At 44.8% G+C, this 24,458-nt stretch overlaps 2 protein-coding genes across 9 annotated transcripts in view; both read right to left on the reverse strand.

Annotated features, from left to right (window-relative positions):
- Window positions 1-420: 420 nt before the first annotated feature.
- On the reverse strand, window positions 421-18,294 carry GOLGA1 (golgin A1). 3 transcript variants are annotated; one of them, XM_064676529.1, is made up of 23 exons: window positions 18,190-18,294; window positions 17,516-17,822; window positions 15,772-15,862; window positions 14,362-14,436; window positions 13,775-13,872; window positions 13,267-13,299; window positions 12,415-12,543; window positions 11,974-12,143; window positions 11,453-11,564; window positions 11,235-11,330; window positions 10,884-11,009; window positions 9,637-9,732; window positions 9,095-9,190; window positions 8,693-8,845; window positions 8,380-8,475; window positions 7,580-7,669; window positions 6,871-6,973; window positions 5,879-6,036; window positions 5,283-5,444; window positions 4,741-4,800; window positions 4,048-4,218; window positions 3,050-3,136; window positions 421-2,873 (listed from the first exon to the last, which is right to left on the reverse strand). In XM_064676529.1, the coding sequence occupies exons 2-23, from the start codon at window positions 17,648-17,650 to the stop codon at window positions 2,793-2,795; spliced, it is 2,418 nt and encodes an 805-aa protein (XP_064532599.1). In that variant the 5' UTR covers window positions 17,651-17,822; window positions 18,190-18,294; the 3' UTR covers window positions 421-2,792. The 3 variants fall into 3 exon arrangements, with proteins under 3 accessions (XP_064532599.1, XP_064532600.1, XP_064532601.1); XM_064676530.1 differs by lacking the exon at window positions 18,190-18,294 and adding an exon at window positions 18,164-18,180; XM_064676531.1 differs by lacking the exon at window positions 18,190-18,294 and having other exon boundaries at window positions 5,918-6,036; window positions 17,516-17,991.
- A 240-nt stretch (window positions 18,295-18,534) lies between these two features.
- The window catches only part of SCAI (suppressor of cancer cell invasion), an 82,222-nt gene continuing 76,298 nt past the window's right edge, over window positions 18,535-24,458 (reverse strand). For all 6 annotated transcript variants that reach the window (XM_064676525.1, XM_064676527.1, XM_064676523.1 and 3 more), the window contains one exon: window positions 18,535-24,313. In XM_064676525.1, the coding sequence (XP_064532595.1) occupies window positions 24,164-24,313 (150 nt within the window). In that variant the 3' untranslated portion in view covers window positions 18,535-24,163. The remainder of the gene's footprint in view (window positions 24,314-24,458) is intronic.

Raw genomic sequence — 24,458 nt, forward strand, 5'->3', positions numbered from 1 at the left:
GAAGATACTCCAGAACTTGATGTTTTAGTGTGTCCTTTGCATCAGAGGTCTGGTGCTTTGCCCAGACAGAAGGAAACCACTCCTCAAGCCGTGGCTGTGCCGGGGCAGGAGCCACATCCCCCTGGGCAGGGCTCCTGCCCTTTGGCACCAGGGAGCAGCTGCTGGGGAGGCCGTGCCCCACCCAGTCCTGTTTCCATCAGCTGCTCAAAGTGCAGCAGCAGCTGTTCCTGGTGAGAGGGGATTTTGGAGGCAGCAGCACTCCATCTCCTTGCTGGCACAGCTCCCTGGGAGACAGGCCCTGGTGGCACAGCTGGGACACCCATCCTTACCCTGGAAAGGGTCATGCTTTAAAATTCTATTTTAAATGGCTATAGAATCCCAGGGGAGATAACCAGAACTATAAAGAGAAAGAAGTCAAGATTAGGGTTTTGATCCAAAATGTATTGCACCACAAATTTCATAGTGTCTCATCATATAATCCATATTTACAGCATAGAAGAAATCCAATGGCCATAGAAAGGATTATGTATAACCACTGTTCTGAGACAAGGGAAAGTGCATTAGCTTTTTAATACAAGTATACACACCAGTCTTGCTCTGATATCTAATGAAAATTCAACACTGAAGAACTAGTTTATGGTAAGTTGATCCTGTACGAGCTTTGGGATCTGAAATTGAAGTTGTTAGTGAATATATAACCTAGGATTTTGTCACTCTATTCCAGGCTGCCTGTCCTGCATTCCTTATTGTTCAGTAACCTTTCAAGCCAAGATCAACATAAACCCATTAGTCATTCAGCAGGCATCAACCTGAGCCAGGGAGTCCTGACCCCTGGTCCCACAGAAACAGGGCAGGGCAAAGGGACATTTGAAAGAAAAAGACCTCAGAGAATAAAATCTTCTCAAAACAAACAGGGTTACTCCACCCTGCTGTGTCTCAGTAGAAAGACTTGAGATAAATCTACTTTTTGATTGTCTATTTTCACAGTAGAGCAGAGCTGAAACATTCCATGAACTGTTCTATCCTCTGGAAGTGCCATGGATCCAGTTACTAAAGACTGTTGGGACAAGCTTTAGTGTACCAAAAGATCCTGTTGGTTTTCTTAACTTCAGATAAATCTAAGCTGAGGAGTGTCACCTGTACCCAGGTAACAGCTCCTGGGAGTACTTGGTAACAGCTCCAGGGATGTGGCTGCCTGGGAGGCCAGCTGGGCTCTGGATCATCTGGACACAGCACATTCCCCTCTCTGCTGACTGACGTCCCCTGAAGGAGGTTTCCCCTCGGGCACAGCACAGGTGTGCACAGAGGCAGGATCAGCTCACCTGCTGCACCTCCAACTCTGCATCTCCACAGCCACTCCACGGTCAGGCAGAGCCCTGTCAGCAAAGTTAACACCTCAACAGTGACTGCATCTCCACTGGAGAACAGGCTGAAGCATCCTGAATATATTTAATAGAAGTATTGTTAGTAACATGAACCTCCTTCTAAGAGAATTCCCAGAATTGCAGCCTGCTCACTGAATTCCATACTCGTGTAGTTTTTTGGAAATAGGTCTCATTTTTAAGAAGTCAGACTTACTGCTGCTTCCCATTTGGATCCAGATTTTGCAATAGTGTCTATGGGCAAAATGTTGCTTCCATAGTGAGGCATGTGCCACCTTGGTCCCCTTTCCCTATGGTTTTACTAGGAAAACAAGCTGCTGGAACCAAGATTTGTTCACTAAGAGTTGAATTTTGCGCTCAAAACCCTCGTGAGCAGCATTTCTTTTACCATGTAGTCAGGACACAGTTAACATGTTGATAACAGTTTCTAAGCATCAGTATTTGAAGTACAGAAAACCACAACCAAAGAGGCAGATCCTGGTTATGAAGACTTGTTGCTAGCAGACTTGGAAGAAAAAAAAAATAAAGTGTTTAGTACCAATATTCTTCACCCTTTGTCACTAGATTTTTTATTTTTTTTTTAAATAAAAGCTATTTTTCAATGTGGATTTACAATACCTAGACTTTAGCTTTAAAAATTTAAAATAGCTTCCTACCCCTTCTTCCCACTGCTAACAACCCATGGAACAGGCTAATGGATTAGTTTTAAAGGCGACTGAGGATTAGGTACTAGAATTAAGACCATTTTAAATATTATTTTTCTTTAAGAAAAGTAAAATCAGACAACTCTAAAGTTGTGCTCTCAAATTAAATAATCATCATCAACATGCAGCCTTGAGGGCTGCAAGCCAGGATATGTGCACCTTAAATTACACAGTGATATGAAAAAATGCCAACCATTAGTTATGTCAGTATAAGAAGGCAAGGCAGAGTTCTTTTTTGGTTAAAGCTCCTGCTCCTGTCCCGTGAAAGGCTTTGCAAACCATCACACACTCAACACAGTTCTGCCAACACGTTTTTTCCTTGCTGGCTTCCCACAGCCACACAAGCAGCTTTTCTGTGCCTGGAGTCACTCCACTCCAGCACCCTGGAACAGCAGCTGGAATCACCATCCCACAGCACCGTGGTCAGTGAGGCTGTCATTACCCTTTGGAGCCAAGAACACAGGACTGGTGAGCACAAGGAGCTGGCTCCCATCACAGACACCGGGACGGTCCCTGAATGCAGTCCAGAGGTGTGGCAGTCTGCAGTGAAAATGTCTCCTTGCACAGCATTAGTTTTGTAAACAGAGCCAGAAGTTCTCGTACAAAATACTGCAATGACAGTGATTAAGACACACCTGGAGCAGTGTGTTCAGCGTTCTTTTCACAGAAAGAAGTGCCTGGATGCTGACCCCACCTTCAGGTTCCCTTAAGGCCACAGAGTCCTTGGGCTCGAGATAGACGGCCGGATGCTGCCTTTAGGAGATGGCTTTGACCCAAACCAGGACATCTAGGACACAAAAGCACAACACACACCACACTGGGCTCACACTTCACACATGTGAAACAATAAAACACACAGCCATGTCCCCATCATTTGATGGAAAGAACTATTTATAAATCAGAATGCTGCAGACTCTAGACCAAGTCTTCCCATGGAGACTACACATGGCACAGAACTCTTACCTTGTACTCCAAAGTTTCTTTGAGCATGTTTTCTTCCTCTTGTGAGAAATTCAGTAACACAGACACAGCTTTAATGAGATGGAATGCCTGAAAGAAACCACAGGGGTGTGTTGCTTATGATGCTCTCGGGCTCTGCACTCTGGGCTGTGGTGCAGCACAGATTTCTGTAGGTCTATCACAGATTTCAGCAGACCAGCAGCCTCCCATTATCCCCAATTCCAATGGACTGGGATGGCCTGTATCTTACTTCTTCAGTCTGTGTTTCCTGGCTTTCTGTTCTTTAACAATTGTTTGCATGTTTTGGAGAAAGAAGACAAGTGGGGAGCCTAGTTAGTCAGAACAGAGAAGCAGCCTGGCTCCTGTGGCTCCTGGCTTTTTAAGCTTTGAAAAGTTGATCAAACCAGAATGTAGGCAGGAGAGAATCCTATAATTTCAAATACACCCTGAGGTACATTCACTCCATATTGGTAATACTCTAAATGGGGCACACAGAGCAGTGGGTAGCAGTCAAGCACTCAGGATATCATGAAGCTGTAGGATTATTTTCTGACCTTACCCACTGACTTGCAATTAACTGTTGTTGGCTCTTTTGACACACTGTAAAACAGGAGGGAGCTCCAAATGCACAAGGAATTACTTCTTACAGACCAACAGCAAGTGGTATATGTTCTTTTTTCTTGGTTTTTTTTTTTCCTTCTTCAATGTACAGTCATTTTAATTACATAATCCATATGCTTTTCAGAGCAATGCAGAAGGAATCTCTTGTAGATGCAGATCTTTAACATCCAGGTGTAACTACCTCTTAAAAATTTACATTTCCCTTTCAGGTGGTTCATAATAATCTGTACTTCCAAACACATTGCTGTTAGCCATTTTGTTTCATTGTCCCCCATTGTACACTTTTTAAGTGTAAAATTATGGAATTGGCATAAAGTGTCCTTAGCAGCAATTTCTAGAGAAAGACAGGCATAGAAAGAGAAGGTAAGTGACACCCTTACCTCAGACTCCCGGCAGGACATGAATTTTAGTACAACATGTTTAAGGTATTCAAAGTTTATCTCCCTCGAGTCGTTCAAATCCGAGTTGTTGGTGACAGTCACAGAAGCATTAGGCACTTCAGAATTTGCTTTCTCACGTAGCTCAGGTACCTCACTGTCAGGCCTGATTTTCTACAAACAAAAAAAGAAAACCAGAAAAAGAGAAATATACTGTAGACTGTCCACTTGGCACTGAGAGGGGATCTGAGTTCAGGATATCTAACAGAGGGTTGTATTCAGAGCTGGGTACAACCTGGGCATCAACAGCTTCTCATCCTTCACGGGGTCACAGCAGAGAAGTGTCTCCAGCTCTCCCTGCACTCCAGGGCAGGAGCTGTTTGCTGTGTTATGTGTACATCACCCAAACCACCACAGAACTGTCTCCGTGCTAGAAACTATCCCCTGGTAATTTTCTCCTGTCACTGACATGCTCTGAGCCTTTCAAACCTGGGCTTTCTTCAAAACAATTTTCAAGCTCAGAACAAAAATAACAATTTTAAAACCTCTGTTTTTTTCAAATAGATTTTTTTTTTCTTGGAGAGGAAAACCTGCATGAGGAATTAAAGGGGAGTTAGCGGTCAAGCTTTTGCAACGACAGTACAAGGACCTGTCAGCAAGTGCCAGCTGATGAGACTGAAAAACCACAACCCTTACCAGCTCTTTCTGAAGGGTTTTCTTGAGTTCTGTCATTCTTTGCTGCAGCTGCTTTATCATCTGTAAGCACAGCAAAGGACAGTTTAACACAGTATTCATTGTCAGGACCCCCAGATATCTGGAAAAACCCACAACAAATGAGTAATGAATGAAACAATCATTAGCCAATGCTGACAGCTCTGAAGAAGCAACCTGCATGCCTTGCCAGTGGCCCACAGCAGCAGGCACAACACTCGGGCTTTCACGGGACAGCACTGCAGAATGAACTGAATTCACACAAAAGGGCTCTGCAGGAAAGCTGTAGGTAGTATAATTTGGTGCATCTTTCCTTCAAGGTAAGGATTCATACAGCTCTCACCACAGTTTTTATCCATGGTTGGTAGATCCTTGTACAAATCAGAGGAAAAACATTTACTCATAGCACACTGGATTCAAATTGGACATGCCTGTCTTTTTAACACTGCAGCATGGACAGCACCAATTACTGGGCTTCCTAATTAAAAGGGGAAAGACTACCAGCTGTTTCTGCTGTTTCAGTTCACCTTGTTTTTCTCAGCAACTTGCTGTTCCAGCTCTCTGTTATCCTTCTGAAGTTGAATGACATCTGCAGCTGCCACCTCTCCATTCTGTTCCACCACACAATTTTCTGGAGAAGGGAAATGCTCATTGTTCAAGGCCCTCGTTGACTCCTCCAGTTCTAAAACCTGTAAAAATAAACAGTTCCTAATCAGCCCACAAACACTGCCTAGGGAGAAAGCCAGACTTCTTTTTGGTTGTTGTTTTTGGAGGGTGGTGGTGGATGCTTTTTAAACCAGAAAGCATTAGTGGCAATCTAGTTGGCTACAACTTATTACTTCTGTGTCTCTGTCTCATTGGTCTCATAATGGTTTTCTCAAGATGTTTTAGGAGTCAAATAAAGTAAGGAGTTGTCTTTCATAAGTCAGCCACAGATCTGACAGGACAGCCTTCTTTAGGAAGATAGGGAACAACAAAAAAAGATGTTCTACACTGCTGGTGTTGCAGGTCCTGAGCAAACAGCTCCCAGAATGTGTCACCAGGCAGGACAGAACTGGGGGGCTCTTGCACACCTGCCTGTTTCCCTGGAAGTCTGACAGAATGGATTTGCAACTGCACTCACATCTTTCTCATGTTCTCTGGCCAACAGGCACTCCTGTACCTGCAACTTCAGCTCCTCAATTTCCTTTCTTGCCGTTTCCTCTTTCTCCACTGCTTGGTTCTGACTTGTTTCTATGTCAGACTGCAACTGGTTCACCTGCAGCAAGGCAGCTTCGTGATCTGAGAACAGAGAGACCTGCTTAGCATCAGTGTTCCACATCCAATGGGAGTTTCTAATCCATTTTCTTAAACAAAGCAAATTACAGAGAAAATAAACCCTGATCTTCTTCCTTGCTCTGTCATGAAGATAGAAAAAGAGGGGAATTTAAGTCACATACGTTTTTGCAAAGGAGCAGCCAAACTTTATACATATACATTTGTACATATACATGACTTTAATACATAATAACATAATTATCAATTAAAAGACCCCCATCAACAGTCTGTGTGACTTGTGCTGTGACTGCACAGGATCACTTGGGGCTGAGCTGTGGGGACACATGGCCACAGACACACAGCTCCCCAGGGGAACAGGGCAACAAGAGGCCACAAGTTCTATTCCCTTTCCAAATACTGGCAACATACAAAACCAGTGGGACTAGGAACTGAATGAGATGACTGCACTAAATTTTTAGAATGACTGTGGAGTATCAGTTTGCAGCTGCTCTTTATCAAGCAAGCACAATTTTTAAACTGGTGCAAAGAAGCATAAGTTTTTAATCTATAGCCTTCATTTCATGTTTTGTGCAAAACAAAAATTAACAAAAAGTATAGAAGATTTGTGATTTTATGGTGTGTAAACATAAGAATTTAATTTCAAAAAGTGGTTTTGTTTTTAAGGACACAGAAGAGAGACTTTCTAATTTTTATCAAAGGATAAACCATTTTGAAAGTTCTAACAGATTAAATATGGAGGAGAAATCCAGAAATATTACAATCTACCAGGCAAGGCCAGCACTAGAGACTGTCCTTAGACAGAGCTGTCTGGGATACAGGAGACTTGTTTGGTCTAACCTTGACTGAGTTGGTTTAGTTCTTCCTTCTGTTTTAGCAGCAGATCACATTTTTCATCAATCAGTTGGTCCTTCTCCTTTATTAGAGCATTCAGATGTGAAACCTTCAAAGTGGACAAAGAAACAAAGTCATTAAAGATCTAAAACAGGAGGAGGGCATTGAAAGATTTCAACATACCTCAGAGGCTCAGCAGGCACCACCTCCACAATGCTGACCTCAGTAACAGTTAATACTGGGAGAGCTAAACCACACTTGGCTTCTGATGAACCCTGTGCCACCATCACAGACTGTCACAGGCAGCAGGTGGCAGCTGCAAAAGCCACCGAGCAAACCTGGAGATGGCCTTAAACCCCTTCTACCCCTGCAAGCCCAGACCTACATCTGTACCAGAAGAATAAAGAAACCAAAAGATGGGACTAACTTCAGTCAAACTTGCTCAGTTGGCAGTTCCTACCTTAAGCAAACACAAGCTCACATTATCCACTGTTTTTTATGCAGGAAGAGCAAAACAAGACTACTTAGAATTGACATTTGGTTACTGGATACAAGCTCCTCCCTAAGAGGAAGTGCACAATTTTACACCTGCTGTGCTCCAGAGGGACCCAGATGTGATACAGGCACTGAAGGGAACAAACCAGAATGAATAGGTTTCTTTCTGTGAAAGGTGGGGAGCTCCCAAATACATTTCAGACTGCCAGTATTAACCAACCTCCTGCTGTAATTCCTCTCTCTGTTTCCTTGTTTCTTCCAATGCTTTGGCAATTTCCACACTGACAGTCTCTCTACTGCTCAACTCATCCTGCAAACCAGAAGTAACAAAGGTTATGTGAGACAACTAAAATCAAGTCAAGTCTTTCATCTTTAAACCCCAGTTGATTAGGACTAGATTTATGAGGGTTCTGACACAATTTCCAAATGAGAGTTAGTTTTGTTTTACTGACTGCTGCTATCTGCACGTGCAAGAGCAATACAGAACCGATGTAAGAGCCAAACAAACCCAATGCTTAAAAGGTCTTTCAGCTTGAAGTCTCTATTACAAAGAAGCAGCTCCTTGCTACAACTGATCTTTATTCTGATTGAACATCCAAGAGTAGCTACAGAAAACTTTCAACAATCTGAAATTACAGTCAAAATTGGGTAAGATGTAAATACCAGACCAATTTAAGTGTTTAACTTTTTGCTTTGAACACTATGAGTGGAATTTGATGTTGAACCATTCTGTATTCATCCCTGCTAACAGGATTTCCAAGCTCTTCACGCCTGACAGTACGGGATTGCATTATTTCTGCCTGATTTAGGCAGACCCAAGCATTCTGGTTCAGAAAAGGGTCAGCCCTTTGTAATGCTTCTCAAACACGTTTCTATGGAGTACCAAAGATGATTTGCAGCCCCAAGTACCCGTAACCTGAATGTAATGGGCCTTCAAGCACCGAATGTAACACTGTGCTGTTCCCTGTTCCCCACCTCCGCTCTGCACGAGCCAATGTCACTGCCCAGTTCAGCCCTCACCTTCAGCCTGTCCAGTTCAGACTCTTGTTGTTTTAAAGAACTCTCATACTCTTCTCTGCTTCTGTTAAGATTTCCATTTTCTTTTTCCAACTGGCTCTGCAAAATAAAGATTGCTTAAATACTCAGTACAATTGTTCTAATGCTTTGTTCAAACATTTAAACACATCAAATGTTTAGTTCCCCAAAGTATGAGATCTATTATAATGCCAGGTGTGCTGGATAAGAACATTCAGATGACAAGAAAGTTCTACAAGCAGTGTTGAAACCATTTTGTGAAGACTCCCATGGCACCCTGGATAGTTTCTGCACTTACAATCCTGTGCTGAGTCGCTGTTTTATCCAACTCCCAAGCTTTTTCAAGAGCAGCAATCTGAGACTCCAGCCCAGTAACTTTCTGATCATACTGATGTTTCTCACTTGAAATCTGTTGCTGCAGTTGACTTCTTTCATGCTTTAGATCAGTTTGCTTATAAGAAATAAAGAACACTGCATTAATAAAATGTTATTTTGATGCTCTGACAAGATCAGACACCATTCCATGAGACTCCAACTGAGGAATATTATTCCTTTGGCAGCAGTGTCATGTACTCACTGACAGGAGTTCAGGAGACAAAGAGCAAGAAAACATTTGAGCAACAAAACAAACGGAAGTGAAAGTCTCTGGGGATGCTGAAGATTATCTGCTCCTGGTCAGTGAAACATGCAGGATACTCACCAGCTTCTGGATCTTCAGATCCTGCTCAGCAGCTGCTTCTTTGCTCTTTTTCAATGCTTCTGTTGCAATCTGTAGTTTTTGTTCCAGTTCTTTATTCTAAAATAACACCATACAATAAATTCCTTATCCATTGGCATCTATATTATTATAAAAAAATGTGCATAATACAGGATGACCCAGGAGGGGAAGGTAAACACTGAACCCACGAAACCACAGAGATCAGAGAGGCTGCCTACTTGACACATGCTGGTTTTAAAAACTCCACAGCACTACCCCCAGCACTGCTTGCACTTCAGCTATTTGTTTCTTAGGACAGGGAGGATCTGCACAAAATCTCTACTGCCACCACCTTTAGGCCCCTCTCCAGCACTGAAGGTGGGGAGGTGACCAGAGACACTGAGCAATTACACTTTCCTTTCAAGACTAGATGTGACATGCAGGCTCACGATGGCTGAGAGCACCAGCACAGCGAGGGGAGGAGGGACAGGGCACAAAGAGGATGAAAACAGTTGGAATTTGTAGTGAAATTAGAAACTCCTCACCTGTGTTTCCAATCGGTTCAGAGCCCTGGTATGATGTGTTCTGTCTGTCACTACCTGCTGCCTGGTCTCATCCAGTCTCTGCTCAAGAGCAGCTTTCTGAAGATTACATTGATGTGAAGAACAGGAGGAAGAATGGACAAAGAGATTAGGTTTGAGGATTTTTTTAAATTAAAATTTTTCTTTTTGTTTCATTAATAAGGTCAAACTAGAACGGAGCAGGAATTTTGATGTGCAATACAGCTTTGCTCTTGGGAACCAGCAAGTTTGTTTGATGCTATGGCATAGGGCCTCCATAGATCCTGTTGCCCTGAGGATAACATCATTTATATTAAGAATGGGAAATTCCCTGGCATCCTGCCACAATTCAGATGTAAGCCTTAACCAACAGCTTGGTCATCATTTTGTAATCCAGGCCAAGATTAAGGGATTAAAAAAAAATCTTTTATGAAGCTTAATTTCTCCTGCATCACAGCAAATACACAAACAAAACTACAAAAAACATTTCCTCATTATGGCAGTTCCTTTCAAAAAGGTTTTAGTACCTCTACATGGACTTTAAACTGGCCCTAGTTTACTAAGCCAAGTTCTTTTATCACAGCAACACCAAGGTGATGTGACTGTAGGCCTGACCAAGGAAGAGCAAACATTCCCTTGCCTCCCCAAGACCCAGCTGGGGAAACATTGTTCCAGGCCAGTTCTGAGTAGGAACATCACTGCCTGAGGAAGACATGGAGAAGCAATGAGAGAAAGGGCACTAACCACAGCAAAGTTTCTGGTTTCAGCTGTTTCTTAGCACTTCTGAGGCTCAGGTTTTCAATATACAAGCTTCTGTTTGCACACCTACATGCAAACAGTTCCCCTCCCTGTCCCACTGCCTTACCAAACAACAAGGAAAAGCATTCACTGTTCTTGCCAGGATTAACCAAAAAAAACTCCCAAATTGTCCCATCTCCTGTGGGGATGCTAAAAAGCTGCTCTTTTCCCTCTAAGCAGCCAGATGCATTGCCCAAACAGACAATGCAGAAAGGCCAACACAGACATCTGTGCAGGATCTACACAGACAGGCTCACTGTAGCCTCCCACATGTTCTGCCCAGCACTGACAAAGTGCCAAAACACACTGAAGGGACAAATGTGCCTGCATGACATCATCAGCTATTCTTTCCATGGGTGAGAAGTAATGCATGTCCTTAAAAAATAAATGTCACTAAGATTGCACTTCTAAGCAGTCTATAACTGTATAATTACCTCTTTGAGCAGCTCCTGCACATGTTCATCTCCTGAGAGGTTCCTTTCTAGCTTTTTTTCCAGGGAAGACACTTTTTCCTGCAGCTGTTCAGTAAATTTATTTCTCTCAGCAAATTCAAAAGTCATCTGTGAGAACGAGAAGTCACAGAACCTTTTCTGTCATGAAGCTTTCAGCTAATCCATTGTGCTTTGACTTTCAGAAGTGCCATTAGAAAGGAAAGTCCTATTTGAAAAGACCATATGACTCTAAAATACCTTCTAGATGGCAAATTTCCAGCTACACAAAGGGGTACATTACCCAAGTGTGCACCTTTACACGAGCAACAGCAGATGCATCTGAAAGCACTTCACCTTTTGCTTGTGCTGCTCATATTCCACCTTCAGAGATTCATGCTCTGCCTGTAACACTTCCAGTCTCTTCTCACAACCAGAACCAGCAACTCGAGCCTAAAAATTGTGAGAAATTACTTATTTTGAAACTTAAATTTCCAACACCACATAACTGATATCTAATCTAACTTCTGCAGAAAGGAGCTCTTTGAATCAAATCTCACTTAGCTCAAACTTACATTTTGCAAGTCTACAGAAAGCTGCTGAATGACAGTTTGTAGCTCCTGTTCTCTTAACTCCAGAGCAGTGATCTTATTTTCTGCATTTGTCTCAGCAGTCATTAGTTCATCTCTTCACAGAAAAAGAATAAAAAAAAGTGACACACTGTTTCAGAAAAATAATCTTTAGCAGATAATTCTGCTGCTTATGAAAATGGACTAAGCAACAATAAAATTTTGTCCTAAAACCAGCCACCATCAACCACTGCTTGATTATACATTATCCAAAAAAAGTGACAATTAAGCATTCAATCTATATGAAAAAAGGAATCATAAGAAATTTACAAAACCCTAAACAAGTATTCCTATCATTGGCTTGGCATTTACATCCCCATGGGCACAGCAAAGGCAATGATTCAGTCAACTCACTACATACAGAAACTCTTCCAAAAAGACAGAACTGGGTACGAAGTAAAAATACAGGGGAAACGCAGCCACTGCTCCTCTGACAGAGCAGCTCCCCTGACAGAGCAGCTCCCTACCTCTGTGCCTCCAGCTCCAAGAACTGCTGCTGCAGCTCCTGCAGATCCTTCCTCAGGCTCGAGGCCTCGCTCCTGGCCTCCTGCAGCTCTGCCTTGGTGCAGGTCAGCTCCCGAGCACACGCCTCGAGCTCCTGCTCTGCTCTGCCCAGAGACTCTTCCTTCTTCAAAAGCTGAATATTACAAGGTTATCTTTGGCAATACAGGTAATGCTGACCAGTAATACTGACAAACCTTTTCACTGAAACTTGCCTTTTTTACTAAGTTATGAGCTGAATTAAATAATAAACTCTGTAATATCATATTCAGTACCCACTGTCAGAATTTTGACACTGACCAAGGCAGTACAAGCATAAAGGCTAAAAAAGTGCATGCAGAACTACCACTAATTTGGTATTCTAGTAAAAATGTTAGGAAAGAAAACAAAGCTTGAAATATTCTTACCATGTGTTTAACTTTGGCAATTTCCTGCTGCTGAAAGCCCTCCAGTTCATCGATCTCATCTCGTTTTTGGAAAAGGTTCAAACTCTGCTCCCTCACTTCTTGTAACTGCATTTGGAGCATTTTTTTTTCCTGATAAATAAACAAAAACAAAAGGAATACAAGAATATCTGTGTTCTCATGTCAAGCCAACAGGAGTTTAGTTAAACTCTCTGGGAAAGGAATCTTGTCTTGCAGCCTTAAGGCTCTGATGGTGCTACGTGTAGAACTGGAAATCCCTCCACATTCATGGCACAGTGCAAACCACCAAACTTCAGGAACATACAAAGAGAAATTTGAATTCATTACAACACCAACATTGATCACTGACACTGAACTCTCAAAAATGGACAAAAATAGTAGCATGTTTAATGTCTTCATAATCAGACTAAGCTAAACATTTGGAACAACTACAAGACTGAAATCTTGTATTAAAAAAATCCCTACCAAACAATTTCAGTTATTTTATGAAACAGATGACCCACTGGAAGACCTCAGACAAAGTCTCTACCTCATTCTGCATCCCAGCTGCCTCCTCTGTAACAAAGGAAACTACCGTTCCATCTTACAGGACAACTTTCCCATCACAACATTCTTTACTTCCCCACTGAAAAGTAACTTCAGAAATACCTCCTGAAGCATTGGGGCTGGTAACAAAAGCAAATGATTGGCTTCTTCCACTGAACAAAGATCAAATAATAAAAAGGGCTGAACAGAGTTGAGTTCCAATAGAGATGGGAGTGTGCAGGCTGGTGTTTACAAATACACACACAGAGACACACTAAACCCCCCCAAAAAAACTCAGAGGTTAATTACCTTTTCAACTTGACCCAGTTTTTCCATCCACTCCTGAACAAGAAAGAAAGAAGAAAAAAGAAATCAAATTCAATTTGTAGACTTTCAAGGATGTTTAATTATGGTTTAAAAAAAACGTGTATTGTTCGCAGATACTAAGCTGTGGTAACGATTAAACAAAAACCAGCAAAACAACAGTAAGAGCCAGTGCTTTGTAGCTGAAGGCTGAGGAATCATTTTTGCTACCTGAATAGGTAAGCTTTAAGCAAGTAAAATAAAAGTGACAACAGGTCTATTGCAACTAATCTTATCAAAGCACAAGCTTAACCTTTCATTAGGAATTTTTGTGGGCTCTTGTTAAAACCAGTCAGAACAGTCAGAGCAGCTCTGGCATGGAACTCAGTGCTCCCTCCTTCCCTCAGTGCTGGCACACTCACACACACAGTGCTGAACAATTATTTTAATTAATGGCAACACCTGCTTAAAACATCAGGGTCATGAGAGCCAAAAGTCATGCTCAAGCTGTTACCTTGTCCTTTTGTTCCAAGGCCAAAGCCATTCCTTCAGCCATCTTGGCTCGACTGGCCTGGTGAGCTTCATTCTGCTCCTGAAACTTCCTCATGGAGGCTATCAACAGAGAACCACCAGCTATATTAAAAACTCATCTTTTAAAACTGCTTCTCAGTTTTCTGTAAGTTATAAATAACTTTAAAGAGCTTGTTCTGCAAGTAATTAGCCCCATCCTGACTCCAGCACTAACGCTGTGCCACTCATTACTTCACGCTGCTTGCACGCTGGCCAGAAGCCAAAGCTAACAGGAGACAGGAATACTGCTCCTTGCTGGATTAAAACAAAGCTGTGGCTTTCTGAAAGGTCTCTCCTGAACGTTAGCCCCAAATTTGGCAAAAGGAGTATAATAACAACTTTGTTCAAGACACTACTGCTCCTTTTTGCACTGTAAATAAGGTAAAAACCCATGTCCTAATTCTACAGAGTACAGAGGTGCACAGTCTGAAAGGAAATGATTAACACACCTGTGCACCAAACCCCTTTCCTTCCAACCACAGCAATTTTCAACTTTAAAAGAACTAAACAAAAAGGAAAAGAAGTACGTACAATCCTGATGCTTTTCTAACGCATTTTCAAGCTTCTCTTTTATCTTCTGCAAGTTTCGGATCTGATCAGCATAATCTTGGGTGAGGAAGGAGAAGCACGGACCAGGAATGGACAGACATTGGGAAAGGACATTTTGGGGGGGAGGGGGAAAGAAAGAAAAAAGGATGAGTGGCAAAATGACAATGATTTTCTCAATCAGAAAATCATTCCTGCTGAGGAAAACTTGGGTGACCACAACAATGAACACAAGCAAACAGTTCTGTACTGTCCACAGGGTTGGCACAGACAGGAGGGCCTGTCCCGGGGGTGTCAGTCACACAGACAAGGGCAGAACCAGAGAATGAACAACTGCCCCCAGTTTTTACTTCATTGCAGAACAGTGATCTATTTACTGCTGTTCAGGAAAGGTCTCTGGCATTGGAGGGTGCAAGGAAGGGGCAATTCATGGACATTGCACCCCTGTGCTCATTGTTCCAGTCCCACAGCACCTCGAGGCTGAGCCCTGACTGCACTGCCCTCACTGCCCTCACACTCACCTAGCACAACTGACATGGGAGGCAGGGAATAAACACCTAAATAAAGTACACACACACCCTGGAGAAGCTTCTGTGCAATGGAAAGGAGGATTCACTCACTGCTTGGGCTGCTTGCACAAAACTCTTGACATCAGAGCCTTCCTCTCTCTTGCTAAGCCTCAACCACTTTTAAGTTTACCTTGTGCAAGCAGGTGAGCACTTCAGCCTTTCAAATTCAGCATGAAATCATTTCTGAATCCTATATTTTCTTGAACTGGAGCCTGGTAAGTCTCCAGAACAAATTAAAATAATCCTGAGCTGATTGTAACCTTTCCCTCTTTTCCCAGGCCTTCCATGAGCTTTGGGAAGCAGCAGTGTAACACAGTTCAGCATGGTCTCTGGTCCCCTCCCTACAACAGGGATGCAGTGTCAGTGCCAAGTCTTCACTACAGCTTTGCAGAACAAGGAATTAGAAAGAAAAAAGCCTCAAGACTGTTTTATGTTGAATTCTTTGCTTTTTCTTCATTTTCAAGCACACTTCTTTAAGGATGGCACTGTGTTACTGTCAGCATCAAAAAGCTCACACTCTGAGAAACAAACCATTGCATACACATGAAAAATAAAAGTGGGGACAGACACTATTTGAAACATGGGGCAGAAAGCTATCCCAGCTGTTCCAAGGAATCACATAAATGTGTTATGAAATCAGCAGAGCCAGTCATCCTCATACAAAATTAGTAATACTGGATGCTCCCTAGATGTCAATCAACAGGGTTGGCACAAATCAATTTTCAAAGAACCCTAAACCCATGTATTTTTAATAAACTAAACCACTTAAACTCAAAGGAAAATATTTTCTGCAGTAACAAGGTTTTGTATGTATCAGGACACATACCAGACAGCTTCACCTCCAGTTTTCTTATTTGTTCATTTCTTCTGAACAACTGGGATGAAAGATCCTCTCTGGAGCTGCTTCCATCAGAAGCCTTGGGAGAACAGCAACAGTCATGTAACTTACTCAGAAAAAGCAATCATGCCACACACTAACTCTGGGACAACAATCACTCTCCCACCTAGGAATGACACTTGTTTTTCACATAAAGGGGAAAGTTGTACTAGCACAGCAGAACATGTAAAAAATGGTGAAGGAGAAAAACAGCGAGGGCTTAAACAGTGGGCTGTGCCAGGCTGGCTGCTCCTGGAGCACAGAGCTTGGGGAGGGAGCTGGGGCTGGGAACTGTGTGTTCACACTGGCACTGAGGAGACGGGGAATGGAAACCAGGCTCTGCAGCACAGGCACCAGGAAGGGTCAAGTGAGACTCCTGAAAATCAAGGTAATGAGAAAAGAAGCAGCAATGGTTTTCAGGAGGGATAAGCTCACTGCAGCCCTGAGGCAGCAGCCTGTCCACAAAAACCCCGCTGCATAACCGACTGATGATTCCTGGGGCGTCTTTTGCTCCATAAAAATCAATATTAAGAGCAGTTAAATGAATATTGATAAACAACTAATTCTTGGAGGTTTTCTGAAAACCACTCAAGACTTCAGCCACCGCCATTATTTGTTTTCTGTTTCTAAAGTCACAGGGTGGCGAAGGGAATTTCTACATGAGAATGTGTTAAGTGCTAAAAAAACACTGAGCAAAACAGAAGACTAATGCATTTCCATTATAGAATGTATTTAAACATTAGAAGCTCCCACTTTCTGCTTAACAGAACTGGAATTTCAGCTGAGCTTCAGAAAAACTGAGTTGGAGCTCAACTGTGTAAATAACTTCTTGACTTTGCAGACAGCAAACAGAGTCCTGCTGCTGGCTCTGCAGTGGGTCCTGCTGGCTCCAGCACTGGGGTGACACTGCCTTAATCCAGGCTTTCAAAAATGTGACAGCCAGCCGTCCAGGGCAGAGGTGCCAGAGCATTCCAGGGTTTCATTTAACCCATACACTCCTGGAACTTCACCACTTGTTTAAACAACGTTTTATAATGAAAGAGAGGAACTACAACAGTTTTGAGTGCAACGAAACCGCACCCAAGGTTTTTGGCAGAGACACACACAGTGTCTCAGGTAGGAACAGTCCCAGGAAGCCAAGAGGTAAACCCAAATCCATGGCAAGATGAAAGTTGGCCAGATCTAGCTTGTTTTCCTACTGAAAGAGAAGCTGTGGCTGCCCCATCCCTGAAAGTGTCCAAGGCCAGGTTGGACAGGGCTTGGAGCAACCTGGGATAGTGGAAGGTGTCCCTGCCCATGGTAGAGGGTGGAACTGGATGGTCTTTAAGGTCCCTTCCAATCCAAACCCTTCTGGGATTCTATGTTTCAGTAATTAATTTTATAAATAGGTATCTTATGCATAACTACAGCTTCATTCAATATTTTGTGTCTGTTTATCAATGTTCTGTATTGAAACAACTTTATAACTCACGTTTACATAGGAATAGAAGCCTCATGACAACTACTGTGGTTCACATACAAACATTTTCTCTTCAGTGTTTAAGTTCATCCAAGCTAATGACTTATGCATTAAGAGGTGCACTTACAAAGACACCACAGTAAGTCTCACACACTAGAGCTAAAACGGTTGTCTGCAGGGCCGTATTAGAAAAGCTGCCAGAGAAATCCGATTTCAAAGCAAGGTGTAACTCACAAAGTCGTCTCCCGAGTCTGCTCCCACCGACGTGATGGACTCCTTGCTGACAGACCTGGGGATCCGGGCAGTCCCTCCCGGCCTGGGGGCAACCGCTGCCTCCTCCGCGATCTTCTTCTTCAGTTTGGCAAACATTTTACTGCTTACAGTGCTGAAATATCCAGGTCCCTTGGAAACCCACGACCTCCACCCTTTAATACACTGGCACTCTGTTTAAAGCTTCCAGATGCTGAGATTTAATTCTGCGCCTCATCCACTGGTTTACTGCGTTTCTAGTTCCATTAAAGCCCTCACGGCCTGACAGTACCTGCAAATCAAGCAGAAATGGGTTCCACACTAAAAATCCCACCCGCACGAGTCATTTAAAGGAAACTGAACGCCCTTTAACATCGCATCTGTTACAATACGTTAAAAAATCGGGTCACGCGGCGCAGAACCCGTTAAAGCCCCAAACCAACGGCCCCAAACGGTGACAGCGCCGGGGGGAGCGGGCGGGTCTCCTCAGCCCGGCCCCCGCCACCCGCCCGGGAGGCCCGGCCCGGCCCGGCCGCTCGGCCCGTGGCGGCCGCTCCGCTCTGGGCACCGAGGGCCCGTCCCTGCTGCTCACCCGCCCCCAGCCCGGACCCGGACCCGGACCCTCACCCTCACCCTTACAGCCCCTCACGGCCCCTCACCGCCCATGGCCGGCCCGGCCCCGCCGCTCCCCGGGCACCGCCGACCCGGAAGCGCCGCGCGGGGCGGAAGCGGCGCCGGCCCCGCTCCTCCCTCAGCCCCGGCCCCGCTCCTCCCTCAGCCCCGGCTCCGCTCCTCCCTCAATCCCGCTCCTCCCTCAGCCCCGGCTCCGCTCCTCCCTCAGCCCCGCTCCTCCCTCAGCCCCGGCTCCGCTCCTCCCTCAATCCCGCTCCTCCCTCGGCCCCGCTCCTCCCTCAGCCTCGGCCCGGCTCCTCCCTCAGCCCTTCTCCTCCCTCCTCCCTCCTGCCCTCCCGCTGTCCCGCGGCGGAGCGGACGAGGCGGCTCGGTACGAGCGTTTTCCACAGTTTATTGACAGCACAGTCCTTCGGCGGGGCCGGGACAGGGGCGGGGAGGGGCCGCCGAGCCCCGGCACAGGGACAGCGAACGGCTCGGACACGGCACAACCGCGAGCGCCGGGCGGGAGCGGCCCCGGCGCGGCGGGGACAAAAGCGAACGGGAATCTGCTCCAAAGTCTCTGGAAAGGCGGAGAGGCGGCGGCGAGGACGCGGGGCGGCGCTCGGTCTGTGACCCGCCCGGACCGGGGGCGTCGGCTCGGACAGCGAGAAACGGCAGGTCCCAGGTGCGGCTCTTCCTCCTCCCGCAGGGTCCGGCGGTAACACAAACACGCTGCTTCCCTCCACAGACACCCAGAACAACGGCAGAGTCGCTTCTGGCATCACGCTGCTTTGGCGATTACACATCCCTTGCAAAAAAGTCCATTTGCTCCAAAAAAAGTTTATTTATATATCTCTATATATTTCAAGGAAAATATCTGTTTTTACCAAAATACGATATACAGGCACACAGCTGTAAAATAACTTTAAACCAATTCACTATAAAATTACTTTTGGTAATAAATAATCTGATTCTCAGAGAGGCAAAACACTGTACCTCTGCAGCTGTGCTGCCCGAGGCACGGTCCCTCTGCATTCCCAGAACGCTCCCAGACACTCCCACCTGTGCTCCCCTCGTCCTTCTCACCGGGTCTTGCCCAGGGCAGAAGCAACTTGTGCTTTTCAGCCTGCATGAGGCGGAATCCTGCTCCCTACAAACCCCTTAAACGGAGAAACGATGATAAACACGTGCTGAAAGCGACCTGCGAAGTCAATGGGGCAGATCCTCCCAGCAGGGTTTATTCTGGAAGGAACAGCTGCTGGTACAGGGCTGGTGAGGTCTGCTCTGCTCTGGGGCTCCTGCAGGCCAGGGAGCTGTGCTGGGGTCTGCTCCCAATGGGAATAAAACATCTATGGGTGCATCTGGGCAGAATTCAGAGACAGTCCTTAATCCCCAAAAAGGTCAGTCAGATTCACAGGCCTCGAATTAGATCTCCTCTGTCTTGGCAAAGTAATGGTTTAGAGGGGAAAACAAAACACGGCTGACTGGCATTCCTAAATCTAAAGCAGTTACATGTCTGATATGTTCCTCCCCTGCTTCACTAGTGGACACCCAGATCCTCAAAGGACTTGCAATACATCTGGTCACAGAACAGTATTGCTTTAAAAGTCAGATATTACCAATGTAAGAGAGCCCTCTCGGGAGTATATAATCTGCTCTGGAGAGCCTGACCTTACCGAGGTGCACAGAGCAGCTTTCAGCTCTCTAGACTAGATTTTTCCCTTGTTCACACAACTGTTCCTGTCTACAGAGCTCCCTCAGCCCCAGGAGCAGCCCCGGCACCACTGGGTGAGCGAGGCTCAGCTGCTGCTGCCCCACTGAGCTGCACTCGGACACTGACTGAGGAACTGAACACAGAGAAAGCTTTTACAAAAGAAGCCTCAAGACAAAACAGTTGTTCAGACAGATGCCAAGATTTTTAGCTTCCTGGAAGGAGCAGACTTGCAGCACAGCACGGTTACAGTACACAGGAGGTGGCGGGGCAGGGGAGATGCTTCCCAGCTCATGCCAGGGATGGATCTTGGAGCAGCACTTCCACCCCATCCTTAGGGGAGAAGCCTGACCAGAGCTACTCAAGTTGTAGCCTTTGAAGATGATTATTTGGAACCTAATTTCCTGTTGCCCCCGTCTATTTCCTGTGATCCTTAAAAGACATCTCTGCACATCTCCCTGGGGAACAGTCTTGAGAGGTTTAGTCAGTCGTGACTTGACAGACATTATTTTGACAAACTACTCAAAGAAATGTCCTGGAACTTCTCAAGAAAGCACTCCAGGGAGCAAGTCCCGTTTGCACAGCTCATGGAAGTTAGTGCTCCATTTAGCTTGTGCACGAAGCAAAATGACACATCACATCCCAACAGCAAATAAAAACCAGAGCATTAAAGACTCATAACCCTGCATTCCCCTGTCACTGTTATTTTGAGAAGTCAAAGGGCGAAAAAAGGCAACAGCAGTAACTTTGCAGGATGTTCAAAGCCAATTTGAGCAGGAGCACAAACAATTTGAGCAGGTGCCTACTGTGGGAGCAGGATTCATCTGAGCACACCACATGCAGGGAGTAGGGAGCCAGGCAGGAGCAGTCCCATAAGGACACAGTTGGTCCAGTTCACCTTCTCCTCTCAATGTATTACATGCAGAATTTACCCCTTTAATTTGGCATTGCCTGGTGCTGGCAAGTCTTCTCCGTTAATATGAGCAATAAAGATACATGGAGAAAGGGAGAGCGAGACAAGAGGGAAGGCAGCAGGCCTGAGAAGAAAAGGATTTGTTCTCTTCTCACTTAAAAATGGTTCAGTCTTTGCTTCGCTTCCACACTGAGGACTGCGAGATACAGAAACCAGATTTTCTTCAGTACACACAAGCATACACCGAGGTACCTACGACCATAGCACAGAGCACACAGTAGCACGAGTTTAGAATGACTTAGTTCAAACAAGACAAGCTTTTACTTGGAGGGGAAAATATCAACATTTTCATCTTGGTTGCAGTTGCTTTGGGCGGGAAGGGAGGGGGCTGGCTCAAAATCCAAGACCAGACACTCATCCTAGCTACAGCTAGAGCAGGCAGAGGGTAAGAGCCCTTTGCTTACACAGTACAATTCCGTACTCCTCCCAACACAACAGGAGTGAAACCTCTATCTTTGAATGTCCCTGCCAGCACTGACCTTCTAACAAAGATCAGCAGGTAAGAGGAGAATGAGGAACCTCGAGAATGAATTTTTGACTTGGAAAGTCTTTGCTGATAAGTACAACTTCTGAACTAATTTTCAAGGACTACATTCTCCTCCTACATTCCACCTTCTTCAGGGCTTTTTAAAAGTTCAGTTTTTTTAAAAAAGTGCATTTTCCTCTGATGAGATCTACCTTGGCAACAAGCAAACAGAACCTCCTTGAAGGGCTGCAAACTGGAGTAGAAGCCTCTCAGGTCACAAGCAAGGACTCCCCACTTCAGCCTGGCTAAAATGAAGGTGGGAACCCAGGGCTTTCCCAGTCAGTTCACAAGCAACGTCCCAGAGGTTCACCAGCCCACACGACTGGAATCATCATCATCATTCCTATGCTTGGAAACAGCATACTGTTTTCCACATAGATGGAACCAAAATGAGAACAGCTTCATAAAAGCAAAAGCTAAAGCAAAGCAAAAGCATTTGGTTGGAAGGCAGTGAGCTGGGGAAAACTCAGTTCCCTTTTTCCATGCAAGCTGAACACTGCTGGGGGAGGAACAGCAGGCAGGGCAACAGATAACCCACCTCTCACTCCCTGCTGCATTAAAGGCTTCCTGTACCTTCAGCTTCCACATACAATCCCATGTTTTAGTAACTGGGGACCTCCTACCAGGCAGGAAGGCAGAGATCAGCTTCACAGTTAATACATGAATCTTACCACTAATACATACAGGAGTACCCATTCCCGTGGCTAACTAAGGGCTCTTGTACCTCAAATCAGTCATGAATTACCTCAAGGTCCAAGGGTAAGTCCCTGGAAACAGCAAATCACAATGGCAAAGAGCCATAACCTTTACTACAACCAAAAATGATCTGCAGCACCTTGTGGAATCCACCCAAAATGGCGTATGTGTGTATATATAAATTTTGTATATAGACATTGTAGTGGTTCATTCTTTTTAATACATATACAAGTACCTATACATATATACATATTTACAATTTACACCAGCCAGTAGATGTATGTGTACTGTACATACACACACAAACGCCGAGAACACACATGCACACACACAAACACACACTCGTTAAAACAAACTCCACAGCCCAGGAAATGAAGTCCTGCCAGAGTCCAAAGGGCAGCACCAAGTTGGGGGGGCTCAAGGTACCAGCTTCAAGACTGCTTAGGACAAACACGAGCATTCACAGGATTTTGTACACTTGGGAAATAAAGAATAGATGGTGCAAGCTTCAGCCCAGCTACAGAGAACCTTCATGCAAACTCCCCAGCTACACTCCAGCCATTCCTGCTGTTCCATCCTGTGCCCTCAGCTGAATGGATCCACCAGTGCTGTTGTGGCTGACTAGACCACACCTTGGGTGATGGCACTGCACAAAGGCCTGCCAGGATACCATGGCAGTCAGCAAGTTCTGCTTTGTTTTTACCTAAACACAGAGGCATGGCTGGGCTTCAACAAAAAGCACTGATCAGACTTGTCCTTCCACTTCTTTTCTAGCAGACCATGGAACAGTGACAATAAACTTTTTTATTTAATAGCTTAAAGTATCTCCATTTCCTTCTTGCTCACACCTGCCCTGCCAGGAGCTGCCAGAGCTCCTCTACCTGCAGGGCAGCAGTACAGTCCCAAATGAGCCAGCCAGCACTGTTCCCAGCAGCCAGAACAGCCTTCCCCAGCCAGCACCTCCCCAGGGGCCACTGTCCTCCTCCACACCCCCACACCGAGGGTACGGGCTGGGGAGCCCACGGTGCTGCCACAGTTACAGCCCCTCGGTTCTCCTGGTTCCAGGGCAGGACTGAGCTGCAGTGGGGGACATGCAAAACATCCACGGGGTTATGGCAGCTCCCACTTGGTTTAACCTGCAAGGGGAACATCAGCACCTCTCCTGGGGCACGGGGATCCAGCACAGCAGGGTTGGATACACAAGTGATGGGAAGGGCTTGTACTCAGCACTGTACAGGACGTCCTTTCAGCTCCTTTCAGGGAGTGCTCACACTGTGGGAGCCACACATTCCACCCACGCAGGGAAAGGAGGGGTAACACCTCCTGGAAATGTCAGAATTTCTACATAGTATCTCAAAATGAAGAATTCCCTGTCCTCCTGTGGCAGCAACACAAATGGCAAGATGACCCACAGGACAGTAAGAGGTGGGGGCCAGCCTTGGGCATCTGTAACTTGACCACCTGCCCAACCAGGTCCTTGGCCAGCAGGACACAGTTCATATGGAAAACTGCTGTGTCCAATTTACAGGGAGCATTAAGTATCTTTACAACTTCACTTGAAAGCCACTGCTCCAAATGCAACTTAATTGTCCACAGTTTTGTCTCCTCACTTGCCTAAGACTGAAAAAATATATTTGTTATGAAGGACTCTGTTATTGCTATTGTTGGTTTGCACTGTGTGGTTCCATCTTTACCATTTCAAATCCAAACTCTTTGGGGATAAAATATTGGTTTTTCTGTTGATTTTTTTCTTTCCAATTTCTTAAAATTGTATAAAAATAAAGGATTTCCACAAATGTGGGCTAAAGGTAACCAATAATACTTCTATGCTTAGGATCAGCTGTTGGAAATGTGGTTGACAGCCACAAGACCAGAAATAAACCTCTAGTGATTCTTTAGTTTAACATTTAAAAGACATGAAAACTTCTGCTTATAAAATTGACCCCATACAGAATGGAACAGCTCAACTAACAGCTGTTTATTATTACTTTTTAAAATAATGGTCCTAAATTTAAAAATAAAATCAAGTACTTCCTTTTATGATTTTCACATTATAAAACTGCACCATTCAAAATCTGTGGCCAGGGAAACCCCTTTGCAATAAGACAGTTTCTTTTAATAGTCATCGAGGGTGTTTTCCAGGAAAACATTCCTAACATCCAGTATGGAAGCCAGCTCCAAAATGTGCTTTTGGAGGTGAGGGTTCTCCACCGTTTCATCTCTTGGCAGCTGAGGGTAAGATTCGGGATAATTTCGAGTCTCCTGCTAGATAACAGTGAAAACAGAGAGAATCAGACACTTGTTTCTTTCACAGCCTTTACAAAGAAGATTGCAAAAGGCCAATTTCACACTATCTGTTCAGTATGGTAGAGAGAGAAAATGTTCTAGAATTTTCAGTTTTCTGTTTCCA

This window comes from Pseudopipra pipra, chromosome 20 (genome assembly GCF_036250125.1).
Source record: "Pseudopipra pipra isolate bDixPip1 chromosome 20, bDixPip1.hap1, whole genome shotgun sequence".
Lineage (NCBI taxonomy): Eukaryota > Metazoa > Chordata > Aves > Passeriformes > Pipridae > Pseudopipra > Pseudopipra pipra.

Excerpts from the sequence above, each read along its gene's own strand:
- GOLGA1 (XM_064676529.1), bottom strand. The coding sequence starts at position 17,650 with ATGTTTGCCAAACTGAAGAAGAAGATCGCGGAGGAGGCAGCGGTTGCC. Across the intron at positions 14,437-15,771 it reads ACTGGAGGTGAAGCTGTCTG|ATTATGCTGATCAGATCCGA; the intron begins GTATGTGTCCTG and ends TCCTCACCCAAG. Across the intron at positions 4,219-4,740 it reads AAACCCTTCAGAAAGAGCTG|AAAATCAGGCCTGACAGTGA; the intron begins GTAAGGGTTGTG and ends TTTTGTTTGTAG.